This window comes from Dermacentor andersoni, chromosome 5 (assembly GCF_023375885.2).
Source record: "Dermacentor andersoni chromosome 5, qqDerAnde1_hic_scaffold, whole genome shotgun sequence".
Lineage (NCBI taxonomy): Eukaryota > Metazoa > Arthropoda > Arachnida > Ixodida > Ixodidae > Dermacentor > Dermacentor andersoni.
The window spans coordinates 84902922-84919405 of record NC_092818.1 but is presented as its reverse complement, the minus strand read 5'-3'; the positions used below and the strand labels follow the sequence as shown (position 1 = coordinate 84919405).

The window sequence follows — 16484 nt, the reverse complement described above, 5'->3', positions numbered from 1 at the left end:
AACTAAAAACAATATGTGCTGATTGGTACACTAGCGTGAGTGACGACAAAATAACCAAGTTGTCAAAAAAAAAAAAAAAAACAGTCGTTGGGGTCCATGTATATCCGCATCCACACATGTTTCTGACTTGACGAGAATTTTCTTTGCAAGCGCCCCATACATTTTTCACCACGTCAGCAAAAAAGAAAAAAGACAGAAAATGCGCGCGGAAAGAGAAGTCTGCTACGAGCAGTGAACCGCGAAATGGGCTTCTGTCACGTTCAGCCCTGAGTACTTCCGCTATAAGTTGCTTGGCCTCTTATACATTGCGGCGTCCGTAATCACTTGAAAGGCTGCTTGAAAAGCCCTCCGCACTGGCTTTATAAACATATACGGCATTGATAATGCGAAACACGGAAAAAAAAAAGCAGCGCCTCTTAATTTTGTAGCTATTATTCGCGGCTTCTGCATAGCTGTGAGCACAGCTATGAAATATGACTCCAATAAGAGTAGCAAAGTGGTCATCGAGCTGACTGGATAAGTACTGCGGTTGCGGGAGACCGCAAAAGCGACTTAGAAAGCAGCAGCGCGCCAAACGATCCACCCGGTGCTGCGTGTTTGTGTGTCCACGTAAAGATAAACATAACTACTCTGTTATAGTTTCTCGTGAGCCCAGAAGCATGCGCGAAGGACTTAACTACCGAGCAACAACTCGGGAAGAACCACGCCTAATTCGACGCACAAGCGGAACCCGAAGTCGCTGATCTTAGCGAGGAGGTGGCGACGAATGATCGAGAGAATGATTCGATGCCGGAAAATTGCCACGGCGCCAAATAGAGGAGGCGGGTCAAAGGCGGGAGCCGAGAGCGCCGATTACCGCCTCGTCGTGACCGCGGTTACCAAGGTTGCTGCGGGCCGCAGCGTTGCCAGAGCGTCGTTGCGATACATTTCGTGCAGTCGCCACGAGGATGAGCGTAGCGTATCGTGCCTGTTTTCACGGAGAGATTGGCGTCGGCGCTATGTTGGAACACTGAAGTTGTGTTCAACACCGGACTGTCTGATGCGTGGTGTGCAGAGTAGTAGAATTGACAAACTAAGATAGATAGATAGATAGATAGATAGATAGATAGATAGATAGATAGATAGATAGATAGATAGATAGATAGATAGATATAGATAGATAGATATAGATAGATAGATAGATAGATAGATAGATAGATAGATAGATAGATAGATAGATAGATAGATAGATAGATAGATAGATAGATAGATAGATAGATAAAATAGCGGGGTGTGCGTGACGCGCACCGCTCCGAGTGATATCAGCGCGTGGGCGTGGCTTTGCGGCGCTAAGCTGGCGCACGGAGCCCGTTGCGCGCGTCCGGAGAGCTGAGGTGCTGAGCGCCGTAGCTCTGCGCGCAATCACAATTTCGCAAATCTAACAGTCTGTACCGGATGGACTCATGATCCACTAAAATTTCCTCATTACAATCGAACACCTAGCTAGTATTTAAAAAAGTTAATTAACAAGCTCTATTTAATTATTTCCCTAAATAGCACTCGCAACCCATTAAATATAGCGCCCGCCACGGCCCCTGATCGCTTCGCGCAAGAACAACTTTACCTCCGAAAGATCTATTATTTAAAATTACTTGGACTTCCTTGAAACACGCTGTATACATTAATAGATACGGAAATTTTCACTCACGGACAACGCTGACGCTGATACCGGATTTTCTGTGACACGGGGCCCTTCTAACGCTATCGCGTTAAAAGAGGTACTCCTAAAAGCCAACACTCAACATAAGCAGAGTGCAGGGTCCCTTTAAAGTCGACAAGGACGCGTCATTTCTTTGGCTGAGACAGTCAAAAAGAAGTAGCAGAAGCTCCGTACAAGAGCTAGAAATTCGTGTTACCAGCAAGCCGCGCATAAGAAACGCAATCGTCCCTACGGAAGGTAGCCGTAGAAGCACTCACGCAGATTCATTTTCTGTTCACCGAATGAAGCGCCGTTTTATTTGTGTGCGGCGTCGTATTCCACCGCGCATTAATTTCGGGCTCACTCCAAGGAATCCCCGCCTTGAGCCATGTGTAATCCTTCCATTATTCTAAGACATGGCAGTGTGCGCCTGCCAAGGGGAAGTTCTTCCGGAATCCGCGGAGAACGGATAACGAAAAAAAAAACGATGAGAGAGAGAGAGAGAGAGAGAGAGAGAGAGAGAGAGAGAGAGGCAAGGTGAGACTATAAGGAATCTAAGCCAAACATATTACCTCGCTAACCTCTTCCAAAGAAAGCAGCCAGAATGGACGGCGCCTGCGTAATGGCTGCTTTGAATAATACAAAGGCTTATATTGCGCGAGGATGGTGGATGGCGGACGCAGGGCTGAGGCAGAAAACTACATAGCAGAAACTGTACTGCAGTGAAGAAAAACATACAAAAGAAAGTATTACAAGATAATTTACGAATCAGAGAGACACGCACATTACTTTGCTTCGGGAATGGAAAAAGGAACGCAGAGCCGGATGTGGACAATTAAAAGTGAGCGACGTAAGATAGAAAATTAACCGGTGCTCCCCGCTAGCGCAGAAGGACCTCGGCTTTGCGTCAGTTCCCCAGGGGTGCCGAAATGTCCCTTGAACAAAGGTGTTGCTTGGAGATTGAATGTCGCTATATAGAGTGCCACAATATAGAATGCCACTTGAATATTGTCAGCTTATAAACCGTTGCTGGCGAGGCACTACAGGTTATATGCGCGGCGAAAGCTTCTGGTGCAATGCCGCGACAAAGTAATGCAAGAATATTGCAGGATCCTTCCCGCTTTCTTGCCTGTTGGATGAATTGCGGGCAAGCCAGTGTAACGCTATGCTCAGAAATTAGGATTTTACGTGCACTTTTACACGCATTTGTTTGATTTTACTTCACATCGGGGTTCAAAAAAACACAAGGAGGGTGCATATGTGCGGGCGGGTCGGTGCTCCATAATTTAATAATACACTACGCGCTGCGTCCCGCAGCGGTTTCTGTGTCGATCTTATTTGTTCCTGTAGCCGTCTGCGTGCATTTTGCATTTTTTTTTAGCTATCAGATTGGTGCCTCAATGTCGATGATAATAGGATGAAACGGAACGCATTGTGTTAAATTGGCCGCGTTAAGCTCGTTCTATTGGCAATGCGCATCCCTACATGCAAGCTTTCTTTTGTGCCCTTTAGCAACTTCAAATTAAGAAAAGCTACGGTGAGTGATCATTATGTTAATTCTGGAGCTCAGCAGCGCAAAAGAAATTTCTTCACGAACGTAAGGAATACGAACACAACGCTGACTACCAACTACGGTTTTATTCGAGAGAGAGAGAGAGAGAAAAGGCGGGGAAGTTAACCAGACGCGCGTTCGGTTTGCTACCCAGCACTGGGGGAAGGGATGTAGGAGGTTTTGTTAAAATCACACAAATACATACATGCTACATACAACACGTCACGAAATGGCACGCATCTAGATCATTTATCTCAGAGGCATATAACGCAAGAGATGGTTTAGCAACGAGCATTTCACGTGAATTGTTTATAAGAAAGAAACACCTCTTCAGTCTCACGGGGCACCTTGTCACTCCTAGAAAGCACTCAGAAAACACCAGGACGCAGCCGCATTCTCTCCTTATTTCTCGGCTGGTGAAGTGATAGTGTGAGGAATCACGGAGGAGTTTATTTTTCTCGAAGGTACACAGCAACTGAAAGCGGCAAAATTTAATGAATGCATTTATTTGTGAAGAACTGCGTCAATCGGCGTCGCGCCTCCCATTTTCAGCTTTTCACCTGCTTTTACGAGCGACCCGGCTCCCACACTGCGGCCAAAGCAAAAGGAAGGCAATAGCTACGTTCCAACAACGCAGAAAAGAAAAAGCACGCAGATCATATCGTGCCTGAAAATGAAAACAGCCACGAGCACGCAGAAGCTGGCCTCATGGCGTGCCTGCCATAAGTGGGGACAATCACTTTCGTGTTGATGTTGGGAAGCGAAACAGATTTGCACCCGACGAACGCACGTTCACGCTTCTGATGGCTGGTCGTAAATTAGAACGGCGTTGCTTATAACGGGAAAAAACTGGCTCGGCGAATCACGCGACGCTGTTTATAACTCGGGACACAGTGCGGGAACACGTTGGTTCGCATCTCCGTTTACTGCGATGGAGATTGAGCATGTAGAGGCAATTCCGTCATGCGTCGTTGATTTGCTGATACACATACGCCGCTTCGTGCTGAACAGGCAGCATAACAAGAGTTTTACACCGGACGTGCCGAAACATTGCTTCATTGGTGCATCGTAATAAAACGTAGCCAGCGAGGCGTGACAGGCCAACTAATAATGAGAAGCTCACCTTGAATAATTGTAGATGGGATACTTAAACGTTTATTGGGAGACACTCGTCGTCTTCATTGGTCACAAGGGTTAATAAAATCCTGATAAAAATCTCACGCTTGCTACGCCAATCAGTATTGCATGTTTCATATTTCACGCCACAAGGGAACTGCTTCACGAGGTAGACGAGACCTCCACGTAAAAAGATGGATAGAAGGTTCCTAGAGACCACTCTGTAAGAACTCTGTAGGCCATTGATGTGTGACCCATGGTGAAGCCTCGTGATGAAGTATGCTGTTAGCTTCTTCCTTTTGCCTCACCCCGTGGGCATGTATACTTGTTCATGTCCGGATAAATTGATTTGAACTTTGAACTCAGTTCTCCTTAAGTTCATATCACACAACATAAGGCGCAATACTGCATGCATCATTATGAAACAGCACTTATTCCGTAGGCCTATCCAACCCTGTCTACTAAAGTCTGTTGCTGCAGTTGTGTGGCGGCGTGAATACCAGTAATATGTTAGTTTAGCTCTACCTTGTGCCAGCCTTATCGTCACTGTCAAATTTGTTCTTTTTTTCCAACTTCCTTCTTTTCCCTGTCTTTCTCTTTTCTTTTTCTTATTGAACAGCGAAAAATAACGTAGCCGAGATACATTCCACCCCAATATTTAGATAGTAACTCAATTATTGCAGAATAGAACCTTTTGAAATACAGAAGTGTGTTGAAGGCATAGTTTTCCTAATAGCTTGGAAATCATGTCTTAAGAGCGCTACGCGACATAGTGGAAATGCAAGCTCCTCCATCGGTCTTCAAGAGTGTGTAACGTCTGCGAAATTGTGGGCGATATGCCTTTGGGGCATGGATGTCTACATTAGGCGCGAATGTCAAATGCCACGCTCCGTTAGGGCTTTACTTGGTTTTGAATGCTGACCAGTGCAACGTCCGTTGCCACTGATAGGCCTCATTCACACAGCCGTCAAACGTTCCGTCGCTTTACCTTTGCCTTTATCTATATCGAGGATCTCCTCAAGCTGGGGGTGCATAACACCACCGAGGAGATTGCCGAAGCCCAAGAAAAACGCTCGCAACTCAATCGCCTGAACACCACAGCGGCAGGTAAACGCATCCTTGAAGAGCTGTGTTACCACCCTGCGGGATTCCAGATGGTCAGTAGCCCAATCCCTAGGTCCATTCGAGACAAGGTCGAAATGGCCCCTGTGCCCCGAAACGTCCATCCCGTCCACAACGAGGGCAGACGCAAGTCCAGAGCAGTAGCCATCCTCAAACAGATCAAGCGACACGACATTAGAGCAAGCTTCGTCGCCGCCACGAAGTACAGCGATGGGAAGACCTTTGCCGTCGTTGTGGTCGACTCCAGCGGCAAGATTTCCAATAGCGCCTCTATTCGCACTTCAGACCCCGGAGTCGCCGAGCAAGCCGCCATCGCCCTCGCCCTGCTAGACGGTCGTGGGTCCGAGATGTATAGCGATTCGAAAACTGCAGTTAGGGCTATTCAAAAGGGTTGCATCGCCAAGCAAGCTGCTCGTCTTCTTAGCAGCTCGAGTTCATGTGCTCTCACGCATCATTCAATCCACTGGTTTTCCGCTCACGTAGGGTCGGTCCATGGTCCTCCCCCGAACCTCAATGTGTCTGCTCACGAGGCTGCGTGTGACCTCACCGACTGCATTTCCTCTGTAAGGAGCGCTGACTCCCCTCCTCCCTACGACCACAGGGACGGTCCCGCTACTCACAACGAGGTTATTAAATTCTTCTACATGTCTAGAAGGGTCTTTCCACACCCTCAATCAAAGTTGAATAGGGCGCAAGCCATTTCGCTTAGACTTCTACAGACCAGCACATATCCGTCCGTGTCTGTCCGTTCTCCACGAGGCTTACGCCGACGTGTATCGCAACGACGTCTGCCCGTCCTGCGGGCAGGCCTCCACTCTATAGCGCACATGCTCTGGGAGTGCGGGGCGACATACCCCAAGTGCACCAAGGAGGAGTGGGATTCGCTGCTGCGTTGCCCCGCTCTAGAAAGCCAAATCCTGGCTGTCAGGCCTGCCCGCGACCGGGGTGGTGGGCTATACCTGCCGGTCCCGACGTGGGACTAGCCGGATGCGCGACGAGTTCGCGTCCTCGCCGGACCTGCAATACAGTTTCTTCACTCACTCACTCACTCACTCACTCACTCACTCACTCACTCACTCACTCACTCACTCACTCACTCACTCACTCACTCACTCACTCACTCACTCACTCACTCACTCACTCACTCACTCACTCACCGTCACGTCAAAAAACAAAAAGAAAGAAGGAAAGGAAGAAACGTAAAGCTGGAGCGACGGAGTGGTGTACGAATAGGCGACGGTGGTGACGTCGACAGCAGCACGGCTTCGTACAGCGTTGACTGACCGGTTCCACGTTCGCATGAAAGATAGAGAAATATAGTCTACATTACGCATTGGATCTGTTAACTAATTTTATCTTGTTGTAATATATACATACACCAAGAATAAATTGTTTAATATTACATTACCAACACAATATCGATGTCGGCGTTGTCCGTGTTTCACATTTCAGCACCACCGAAACGCACAGCATTCGATGTTCCCCACGTGTAGCGCAGATGTAACCAAAGCAGCAGCCACTGATGTTGCCAACTTCAGCTTTGTGAAATGGCTGTATTTAGCAAAGGCTTCTTAATTTTTGATTGGTCCATTTTGTAGAGGCGAGGCTCCGCCACAGGGGTGGCGACGGAGACGTAGAGCTGCGCTCTACGTCGCCCGCGACCCGTTTTTGAGGAGAAAACTGGGAAACCCTCTCAGCTTACGAAAACCGGTACCGTGACAGTGACGCGGCGGAACGTTTCACGGCTGTATGAATGAGGCATTACTTTGGGAACGTGACGGAATTATAGCCGAAGGATAAATAGCTATATCGGAGCTCTTATGGGATTTCATTGCAGCTGTTATTTGTAGCGTGCAAGATTAGTTGCTAGAAGCCCTCTTTTTTTCTCTCTCATTTTTTTTGTGCCACGTCTGCGTGGAATTCATTTTCATTGGATGTAGGAGCAGTCAGTACAGACTTTTTTTTGTTGCCTTCACTGCGGAATCATTAAGAGTACGGTTTAACTTTCGTGCTTCTTAACCTGCGCATATTTATTTCTGAACAGAGGCAGACCTGTGAATCATTTATGATTTCCATTTGTATGTTTAGATCTTTCCTGACTGAAATATGCACCCATCTAGGTCAACTTGCAATTTTCTGATGAACTCGTGCTTGAATAGTCCAGTGAGCTTCTGCTGTACACCAGTTTTTATATTTGTCTTCCTTTATTCATATACTCTCTCCCATACCGTAATACTCCGTAGCAGCTATCTAACTGTAAATAAGGAATGAATGAATTAAATAAAAAAAGACACATTGTAGCCTTCGTTATGAATGCTGAAACTGACAGCCTGTGCACGATAGGAATAATGATTCAAGTGCTCGGCGAATTGTTTCGGGAACCTATAGTCGGTGGCAACCTCAGAACTTTAAACAAGCACCACGCACAAAAGCGCAATACACTTGCCCTCCCCCTCTGGAAGAGAAAGCTGAGCCAGCTGTAGTCTGCGCAATTATATAAATATTAAATACAACCAGTCAGGTTCGCTTATTTCGCTTACGTCAAGTGGTATTGCGTGTTTAATTAGCTGTTTTTTTTTTCATACAGATCTGTCTGTGTCGCCGGTTTCAGGGCGAAACATGAAATCCTAATGCAAGTTTTACGGATGACCTTCATATCACTGCAAACCAAAGACAATATTTTTGCAAGGAACATCGGGAATTTATTTATAATTTAGACCCAGCATTTACATTAGTAAAGCAATGTCACTACGCTGTGAGTGGACACCAGTTGGCTCGGCTGTGTTTCAGAGGTGAGCTGCAAGTACACTGCGTATTTGTGGCTGGAGCTTGTTTGTAATCCTTAAGTTGTCACCGATTATAGGAACAGAAAGCAATCGTGCATGCCCCGTCCACGTGTATTGGTCGGAACCTCCGCACGAAGATCGCGACTTGACGGTTGGCTGTCGCAAATTTCTACTGCGACGGCAGTTAAATGCTCGAAATTTGGCTCATCTTGTCTGTCCGACCGTCCATTCCGTTACGTTCACGACGACCTTTCTCGTCGCCGACGACAAACTATGACGATTTTTTGCGTCGTCAAACCACATCGTCATCTCCATTGCCACAGCGTGAAGAAAAAGAAGTTCTCTACAACCAGCTCCACAAGGATTTGAATTCACGCTAGTGCAGCCAGGGGCATGTGAAGGCCAAGTGTGCCAACCACTGAGATACCGCGCAATGTTTTTTTTTTGTTTTATTTCTTTGCGGCATGTAAATGCGAGTAATGTCATGCGAACATTACTTACATTACACACACGCAAAATAAACGCACACATGCTCTCATAGCCCAATGAAAGTTGAAAAATGAACGTTCACGCGGCTTCTCCATATTGTATAACGCTCTAATAACAGAAACAAATTATATGGTGTGTTACTTATTGCCCTTCTGAAAGGAAGGAACCAGATACCATGAGATGTGAGAGCGAGTTGTTTTTTGATAGTTCTTTGTGAAGCTTCCGAAAAATAAGATGTCACGAAAAAGAATAAAGCAGTGTTGTATTGCTTTTCGTTTGTTACAAAGTGTACTAGTTGCATTCCAGAGTATCTTAACTCCTTTTTCATGAAGGCATGCTTTAACTGGCAAGGTTGAACTGTGCAGGTTAAAAAAATTTCTTTTTAGTTGCTGGCGTTATAGATATTCTTTGGACACGGCAGAGACCATCTCGACCAAATAGGGACAAATACGGCGTTCGATACGTTGCTCAGGGAAAAGGTTATGTACAAGAGCTATATTTAGCGACGTTCGATCAACGCCAAACAAATATTGTTGAGTCAGCCGGCTCAATAAAAATTCTGGACCATTAGTGCAAGGCATTACGCTCCATACCGACTCTGAGAACAGTGGTGCCTGTGCATGTATTTCGGAAGTCAGAACGAGCACTGTTGTAGCGGACGAGGATTGCGTTAAGTGGCATCGCATATGAATTATTCTTGACAAAAGGGGCAGTGTCTGCGTGCAATTTTGCGGTGTCATGCTCGTGAAAACAGCATCAGTGGCCCAAGGACGCGTGCATAACAATGATGGTGATGTTAACCCTCAAGCATGACACATACACAAAATAAAGAATGCGCCAAGAATGAGGTGGTTGGGGCAAAACAAGGTCGCAAGCATCGGCAATTTCAATGCGAACAGCGACAAGGCAGCGACCACACCACATTGTTAACACAGTAGCTCCAACGTTTGACAACTGCCAAGTACATTTCGTAGCAACACTGCAAAACTACAGAGAAAATGAAATCGCTCAAATGTCGTAGGTTACACTGTCTTATTTGACTCTTGACATCAGTTGCCGTAGTAGTTCTGGCCTCAGAGCTGACTATAAACTCCGGGCAAAAACTTTAAAGCAAGTCATCGAGCCTAAAAAGCACGCAGGATTTACCACAGCAACTGCCTCTTCAGCTGTGGTCTGAATACTGATTTACAGAAAAGCTGGATTTAAAATTGTGAAGGGAGACCAAGTTTGAAGTTCGTCTCGAATAAATTAATTTAGTGACGATGGGCATGTAGGAGCTTGGATGTGGTCCTACTACACAATGAAAACAAACAAATGTGACTGTTTTGCACAAAACAAACGAAATAAAACATGATGAAACAATGATGTATGAATAAAATATATTGAAGCAGTGGAATGTAGAATTGCCTCTGGAAAAAAAAAAAAGAGCCTCTGGCCAAACAGCTGAGAATAAAATGTGTCACATAGTTCTGCATTTATGTGAATAAATTCCCTTAGACAGAGGGAGTCAGATTGGTAAAGTCTGTTCATTTGTATCATTCAAATTACACAACATACGTTACCATATATAGCAGAAAAAGAAAGTTGTATACATAAAAAAAAAAGTCGGAACTCCTTTACCTATTCCACACTATTTCTTTCTCTACTATCACATCATTGTATTACTGCTTTAAATATGTTATCACATATTAGTTTTTGGTTTTCCATTTCTTATTTTAGGTTTACAAGTGTCTGTGTGATCGCACTCATCGCTATAAACTGCGTTATAACCACTGCGTTTCTGCGCAGTTGACCATAGTGGGAGAAACCAGCTTTAGGAAGGAGGAGGTAACTGAAAATAAGATACTGGTCTTCACTGTGGAAGAATGCTGCTATCGCAGTGAACAAGTTCAGAGGCGAAAGTCTAGTTCGTCTGCTTTCTTTTGGACTGAGGATAGTAAGAAAGCCGCGCGACACTGTCACCACAGTGGCGCGTACAACGCACCGAACAAGTCCTCATAGGTGATCATAGTCAGTGACTAAGCATACGGCCATCTTTTCTCAAACAAACGCAGGCCTGCTTTCGGACGTCTGCCGAAACTGCAAGCTCAAAAGACTGCGCGAGCAGAATGGATTCCAGGAGGCGCTGAGAAGACCCATGTCTCTGAAGTGTGCGGAAGCCGAGAGCAGTAGGGAACACAGGTGAGCCACATTAGACAGCAGCTTTGTTAAGCTCCAAACGTCTGCCGATCACGGAACGTGAACGAACTTGCGCGCTGCTTTGCGAGCGTAATCGTCGATGCTACGAGGCCAGCTTTTGCAACGTTCGAGCGTTCACAAAATTGTCGCACGACTTTCTCCTGAGAGAGCATAGCGCGGAAGCATTGTCTGTGCGTGAACCACGCGTGATAAGCGTGCAGCAGTTGTTTCGCAGCGAAAGGGAAACGCGCTAGGTGAGTGGCTAGTGCTGCTTAAATAAAAAAAAAGAGTTGGGCATTCACTCGGTTCCATTGTGGCTATACGCTTCGCTTATCCGTCATTGGCGACGTTTTCATTCGGGCCAACGCTCCCTGTGCTAGCGAAGCTCCAGGGAGTTAAAGAAATATCGGACCAAAAGCTTAGCGGACGCTGTCCGTCCTGCGCACAAAAGAACTCAAGCCAAGCTTGGGTTCTACCCATTTGCAGTACCACTGACGCCGCCTCGTGGCTACACTAATCTACTTGCGTCCGCATTTTTCAAAACACACTATAAGCTAGCTAGGACACAAAGAACGAAGTTAACCGGCCTGCAGCGAAGTCTTCACTGCGCGTCCTGCAACGTAAAGGGGACCACCGTTTCTCCGAGGTAGCTTTTAATGGCTTCTGGGCAAAATTAATCTTGACATTACGTGCGGTCCAGTGACGCCCGACCCTTCTGCGCAGTTCTCGCGCTCGTCTGTCGTCCCTCCCCCTTGAATTTCCGAGTTAATACCATTTCTTTTTTTTCTGGTCTGCGTCCCTGGTATATAATGACTGACTCCGAGACTGCTTTTGACACGACCGTAAGTTAAGTCACTGAAACGGACGAGCTTCTCTGATATTGTGCCCGCTAAAAGAAAGCTTGCGCAGAAAGCGCAGCATTTGTCAAGCTGCCCACTCGAAAGCGAAATGGAACAGGCTTTTCTGCGGCGGGGAGTGATGCAGCCTGTAGGCGGAGGCCTCGCATTTCGAGATGATGTATGTACGTCGAAAAACAGCGCAGTGTCTAACAGGATAGTTGTTCACGAGCCCGTGTTCTGCTGCATTTCTACGATCGTTTGTCTGGAAACCGAAAGCTTCTTAACTCGAAATGCCGATTTCTTGGCTAGAACGTTTTCGAACTTGGGCATTTAGAAGAAAAGAGAAGCAGAACTGGATCAATAGCGGACGCTTTTACCACTTCCTATTCTCTCGAGAATTGTACAGAGACGTCGTTATTCAAGACTGTCGTTAGAGCGAGGCTCTTAGCACAACAACATTGGAAAATAAAGTAAACATTCTGATTGAAGTAAACATTATGCTTGTGATAGCGATCGTGGGGCATTCGATGACAAAGAACGGTGTGTACATATTAAGACTTAAATTAATTTTTCCTACATTCTTCACGTTATTCCAGGTCACTCCTTTCAAAGAAGAGTTTGTATTCTCAGTCATTCGTACACAGGGGTCAGCAGATCGCAAGAGCTCCGGCCTAGAAACTGGAACTGTAAGAAAAGCGACGGTAAACTGTTTCACTCTGAACTGTGAACGAACTGCTTCCACTGGCAAATGGTTCTGTGAATGATGCTTCAGATGAGTAGAAATTGAAAATACGAAGAAAGGAAGTGTGAGAGAGTAACCAGAAGAGAGCGTGTATGATTGTAGCATACCTTACTCAGGGAAAGGGAGAATAGAAAGGAGAAAATAGTCACGCACAATGTGCGCCGCGCTGAATATACGCGCTGGTGCGTAACACAAGTGAGAACTTGAGAGATACGGAGTGAAGCGTCCCGGATGGCACATCGTGGGATCAATCCACGCTAAGCGCTGGCAAAAAATTGTGCAGGATACTCGACTCTACATATGGCAGCGAGCGCGTTCGATAATGCCAGCAACAGGGTTATAACGTGTGCGAACCCAGGACCACGCCAGCATGGTGGGCTTGTGCGGGTCGTGCCCGCGAGGCACAATGGTGTTAATCGGGAGCGGATTGGGGATTGTGCTTCTTAGAGCTGCGGTGGCGAGTCAATGATGCCCGACCGGACTGAGGGAAAGTGAGCTCCGCGAGTCCGTGTTGAGGGTTTGGTGGAGGTCGCGTATTGCTCTGGCCCCGCTTCGCTCCCTTTCCCCTCCTAGTTTCGACAGCTTCGCCCATTCGTACCTCTCTGCGACATCAATGTGCGCGCTCGCAACTGTGCTGCGGCAACAACGTTCAGAGCGAGCGAGAGCCCACAGCTGAACTCCGAAACTCGGGCGCGACGGGCGCATTCACGTCGCTGTACCGAGCACAAAAGAACAAACAGCGTCTCGTCCGCGATCCCCGCTGTCACCGGCAGTTACGAGATACGGACAGGCTTGTGCCACTTAGTAAAGCTGTAATTGGGGCCAGTCGGTTTTGCATTGTTCCTGAATTACGCACTCTTTTGCACAAAACCAGTACACAAACGACATCAGAACGCGACTGAACAAACAGCGCATAGAAGGTAAACTCTACAAAGAGTTGTTCTTTCGTGCTTTGTGTGGTGTGTTTCTGTGTGGTGTGTTTCTGCAGAGTCGTTTCTGTATTGATTTCGTGCAAAGCAACATGTTTATCTGTATCAACTTGTCACTTCCTATCCCTGCGATCAATATGCCCCGTTGTTCTAAGAACCTCGCCCCAGCTACAGTTGTTCGCGAGACGTGTACACCTCATGCGTTCCGAGGAATGGTTTGCATGTGTAATGTCGTCGAAAAAAAAAACAGGAAGGTAATTGCGCGAAATCACAGGATGTCACTTTTTCGTTCTTTTTGTTAAGAGGTATATATGACTTCACATCATTCATTTCTCCATGGAGTTAGGGAAAAGACGACCGTCGACTCTGTGCGGACGTGTCATTTACAGTCTTATCATTGGTTGATCGCGGCTGTGAAGAGAATTGTTCTAAGCTGATGACCTCGTTTGACAGGAGCACTTGAGTAACGCTTGCGATTTTTCCTCACCCTCAGTCATAGGAACATCACAAATTAGCCCGACAAATTGTTTGAGCCAACGGTGACTAACGCTGCAGACCATGACGGCAAACTTTGCAATGAAAGGGCGCAGGAAGGTACCCCAAGTCGCTACAAGAGTCTCCTGATTTCTTTTTCTTTTTTTGGCGGGGGAATGGAGGTGGGGGTTTCTCATTCTTGCCAAAACACTGATTTGGAATGTACGCATGCGCTGCAGCTAATACTTTTGCTCATGATTCTAAGTGCATTTAAAATTCGAGATAATGTTTCTTGCGTTTTTTTTTCTGGCTCATCTTTGTCTAAATTGTGCACATAAAAGAGCCCTCGTTCTCTGAACGAAATCGACAGGACGTGATGCATTGTACGATGTATGCTCCGTTCGTGCTCCGCCTCGGACGCCGAGACTACTTTATGGAGACAACTACTCTGTTAACTGCTTGTTTAGCGCCAATCACGACCGATTTGCGCACAGAATATCCCGCGCGCTACGCGCGAAGATGCGACTAAGAGCTTTCAGGGCACAGAATCCGCTCTCGAGGAGACTTGTTTTCTGGCCACGATCTCGGTGAGCGAGGCGCACCGGAAGCCGAACACCAACGGCCATTGCTGCTAGCGGATTCTGCTCTCTCGATACAACTAAAGCAGTCTTTCAGCCCCACATAATTCTTAACATTAACTATTACCATGATGTGAAAGCGGACAGCCGTGCGGGCAATGATTGTTCTGTACACTCCGTTGCGCTTTGCACGCTCAGGACGTTCATATCACAAGAGGGTAGAACTGCGAGCTTGAGGCTAATAATAAATATAACGAAACGAAATATGTAACATTGAAATTTATTGATAGAAATTTAGCTTTAATCGATAAAGCGTTATATTCTAATATCGCGAAGAGCAAATGGAAAGGGCGCTTCCGACTCTTGTAAACTTGGCGTTTCATAATATAGTTACATTGATTCTTGCATAGAACTTCCATGAGGAAAAAAAAAGAAAACATCACTTCCTCGATTAGCCTGAAGGGTTATTTTTAGTCACGGCGACTAGGCGGGAGCATGTTAATATCCATCAGCATATTCAACTATCTTGTATACATATAATGTTTTTAGAGATAACAGCTAATTTTAGTTTTTATTGTCCGCACTAAAGATTAGCTAAGAATGAACCACAGAACTTGATACGACGTACTCTTTGTGACATTAATTCATTCAGCCGCTTAGTATCTAACTGATGGTATTATTTCAATCATGAGTATATGCGTCTTGCAAATACCACGCGTACACGCACCGCGCGTATACAGAGACAAAAAGTGTACATACATAGAAACACGCACACACCGACAAAACTCGCGCAAACACACACACGTGTCAAGCCCGACAACATAAACACTGCTCGGCGCAACTCACGTGCATCGGCGGCGTCCGCGGTGCAGGCAAGGAGGGCGAGAAGGAGGGTGGGAATAATCCGAAAATCCGTTATCCAAGGGACGAGCCGCCTCGGGCGGTAATCACAGTGGTGTGCCATGGCACGGCGATCATGCTACGGTTCCGACAAGTGACACCGGCGGAATACCTATTCCCAGTGCGTCGTAATCCAGCGGCGCTCGCCAAGTGGTCGCGTTCCCCTGTTAGTCCCGCCGACCGGCGCGAAAGACCAGGATCGTCGTCGTCGTCGCTCGAGACCAGACGATCGCGACACGGCCAGCATGCGCCGCCACACGCACCAGGCACTGCTTCTACGCCCGGTACGCACTGAGAACGAGGAGCGGTGTGTACGCGCGCACATGCCGCCTCAGCGCCCGCCACATGGAGTCAACCTCCTGCGAGCGTACCGCGCGGTCTCCACCGGAGAGCGGAGCGGGGCAGGGGCAGGGCGGTCGTTCGCTGCTGCCGCCGCCGTAGCGACGCCAGCGCCGCCGTGAGTGGCGCGGCTCCCGGCGCTTATGCGGAGCAGTGAATAGGGAAGCACTGGAGGGGACGTTCACGCTGTTCTCGCCGGAAGGTCACGTTGTACTCTGGAACTTCCGTGTTATTATATGTAAGGCGCTTGAACGCTTCTTCTTCTGGAACACGTTCGTTGGATTAAACGAGAACTGTTAAAGTGATTTTTGCAGGCTCACGTGCTGCCCGGTTATCTGTATAGTCGCCACGTGACAACAACTTGACAGTGCTGCCATCTAACAAAATCGGTTGAGAATGTTCCCCGTGACCATGCGTAATTGGTGATCTGGCCGCGCGTGACTTTCTTCTTCGGATAGAGCTCGTCGGAGAGACGCTGTTAAATGGTACGGTTATGTGACTTCTCGTCTGACCGTCTCACTCTTCCCTCCTGGCTACAACAAGGTACCAGAGGGGGGATTCGAACCCACGTCTGGGATTTAATTCGCTTTTCAACTTCAACTTATCAACGACATCGAGTGTTTCCCCACCGAAGCAGGCAGTATCTGCAGCACAGCGCAGATCTGCAGAGGCTCCCCTCTCACTTTGTCGTGGTGGGCAATGTACATGCAGACTATGCTGCTCGTTCAGCGCAACACACTACACAGTAACTCCCCACACCTT

General features: G+C 47.1%; 1 protein-coding gene across 1 annotated transcript in view; it reads right to left on the bottom strand.

Moving 5' to 3' along the window:
• Positions 1-15740, bottom strand: part of LOC126531996 (protein sax-3-like) — a 204028-nt gene extending 188288 nt beyond the window's left edge. The window contains exon 1 of the mRNA XM_055070821.1: positions 15330-15740. Within this exon, the coding sequence (XP_054926796.1) occupies positions 15330-15447 (118 nt within the window). The 5' untranslated portion in view covers positions 15448-15740. The remainder of the gene's footprint in view (positions 1-15329) is intronic.
• Between the last annotated feature and the right edge of the window lie 744 nt (positions 15741-16484).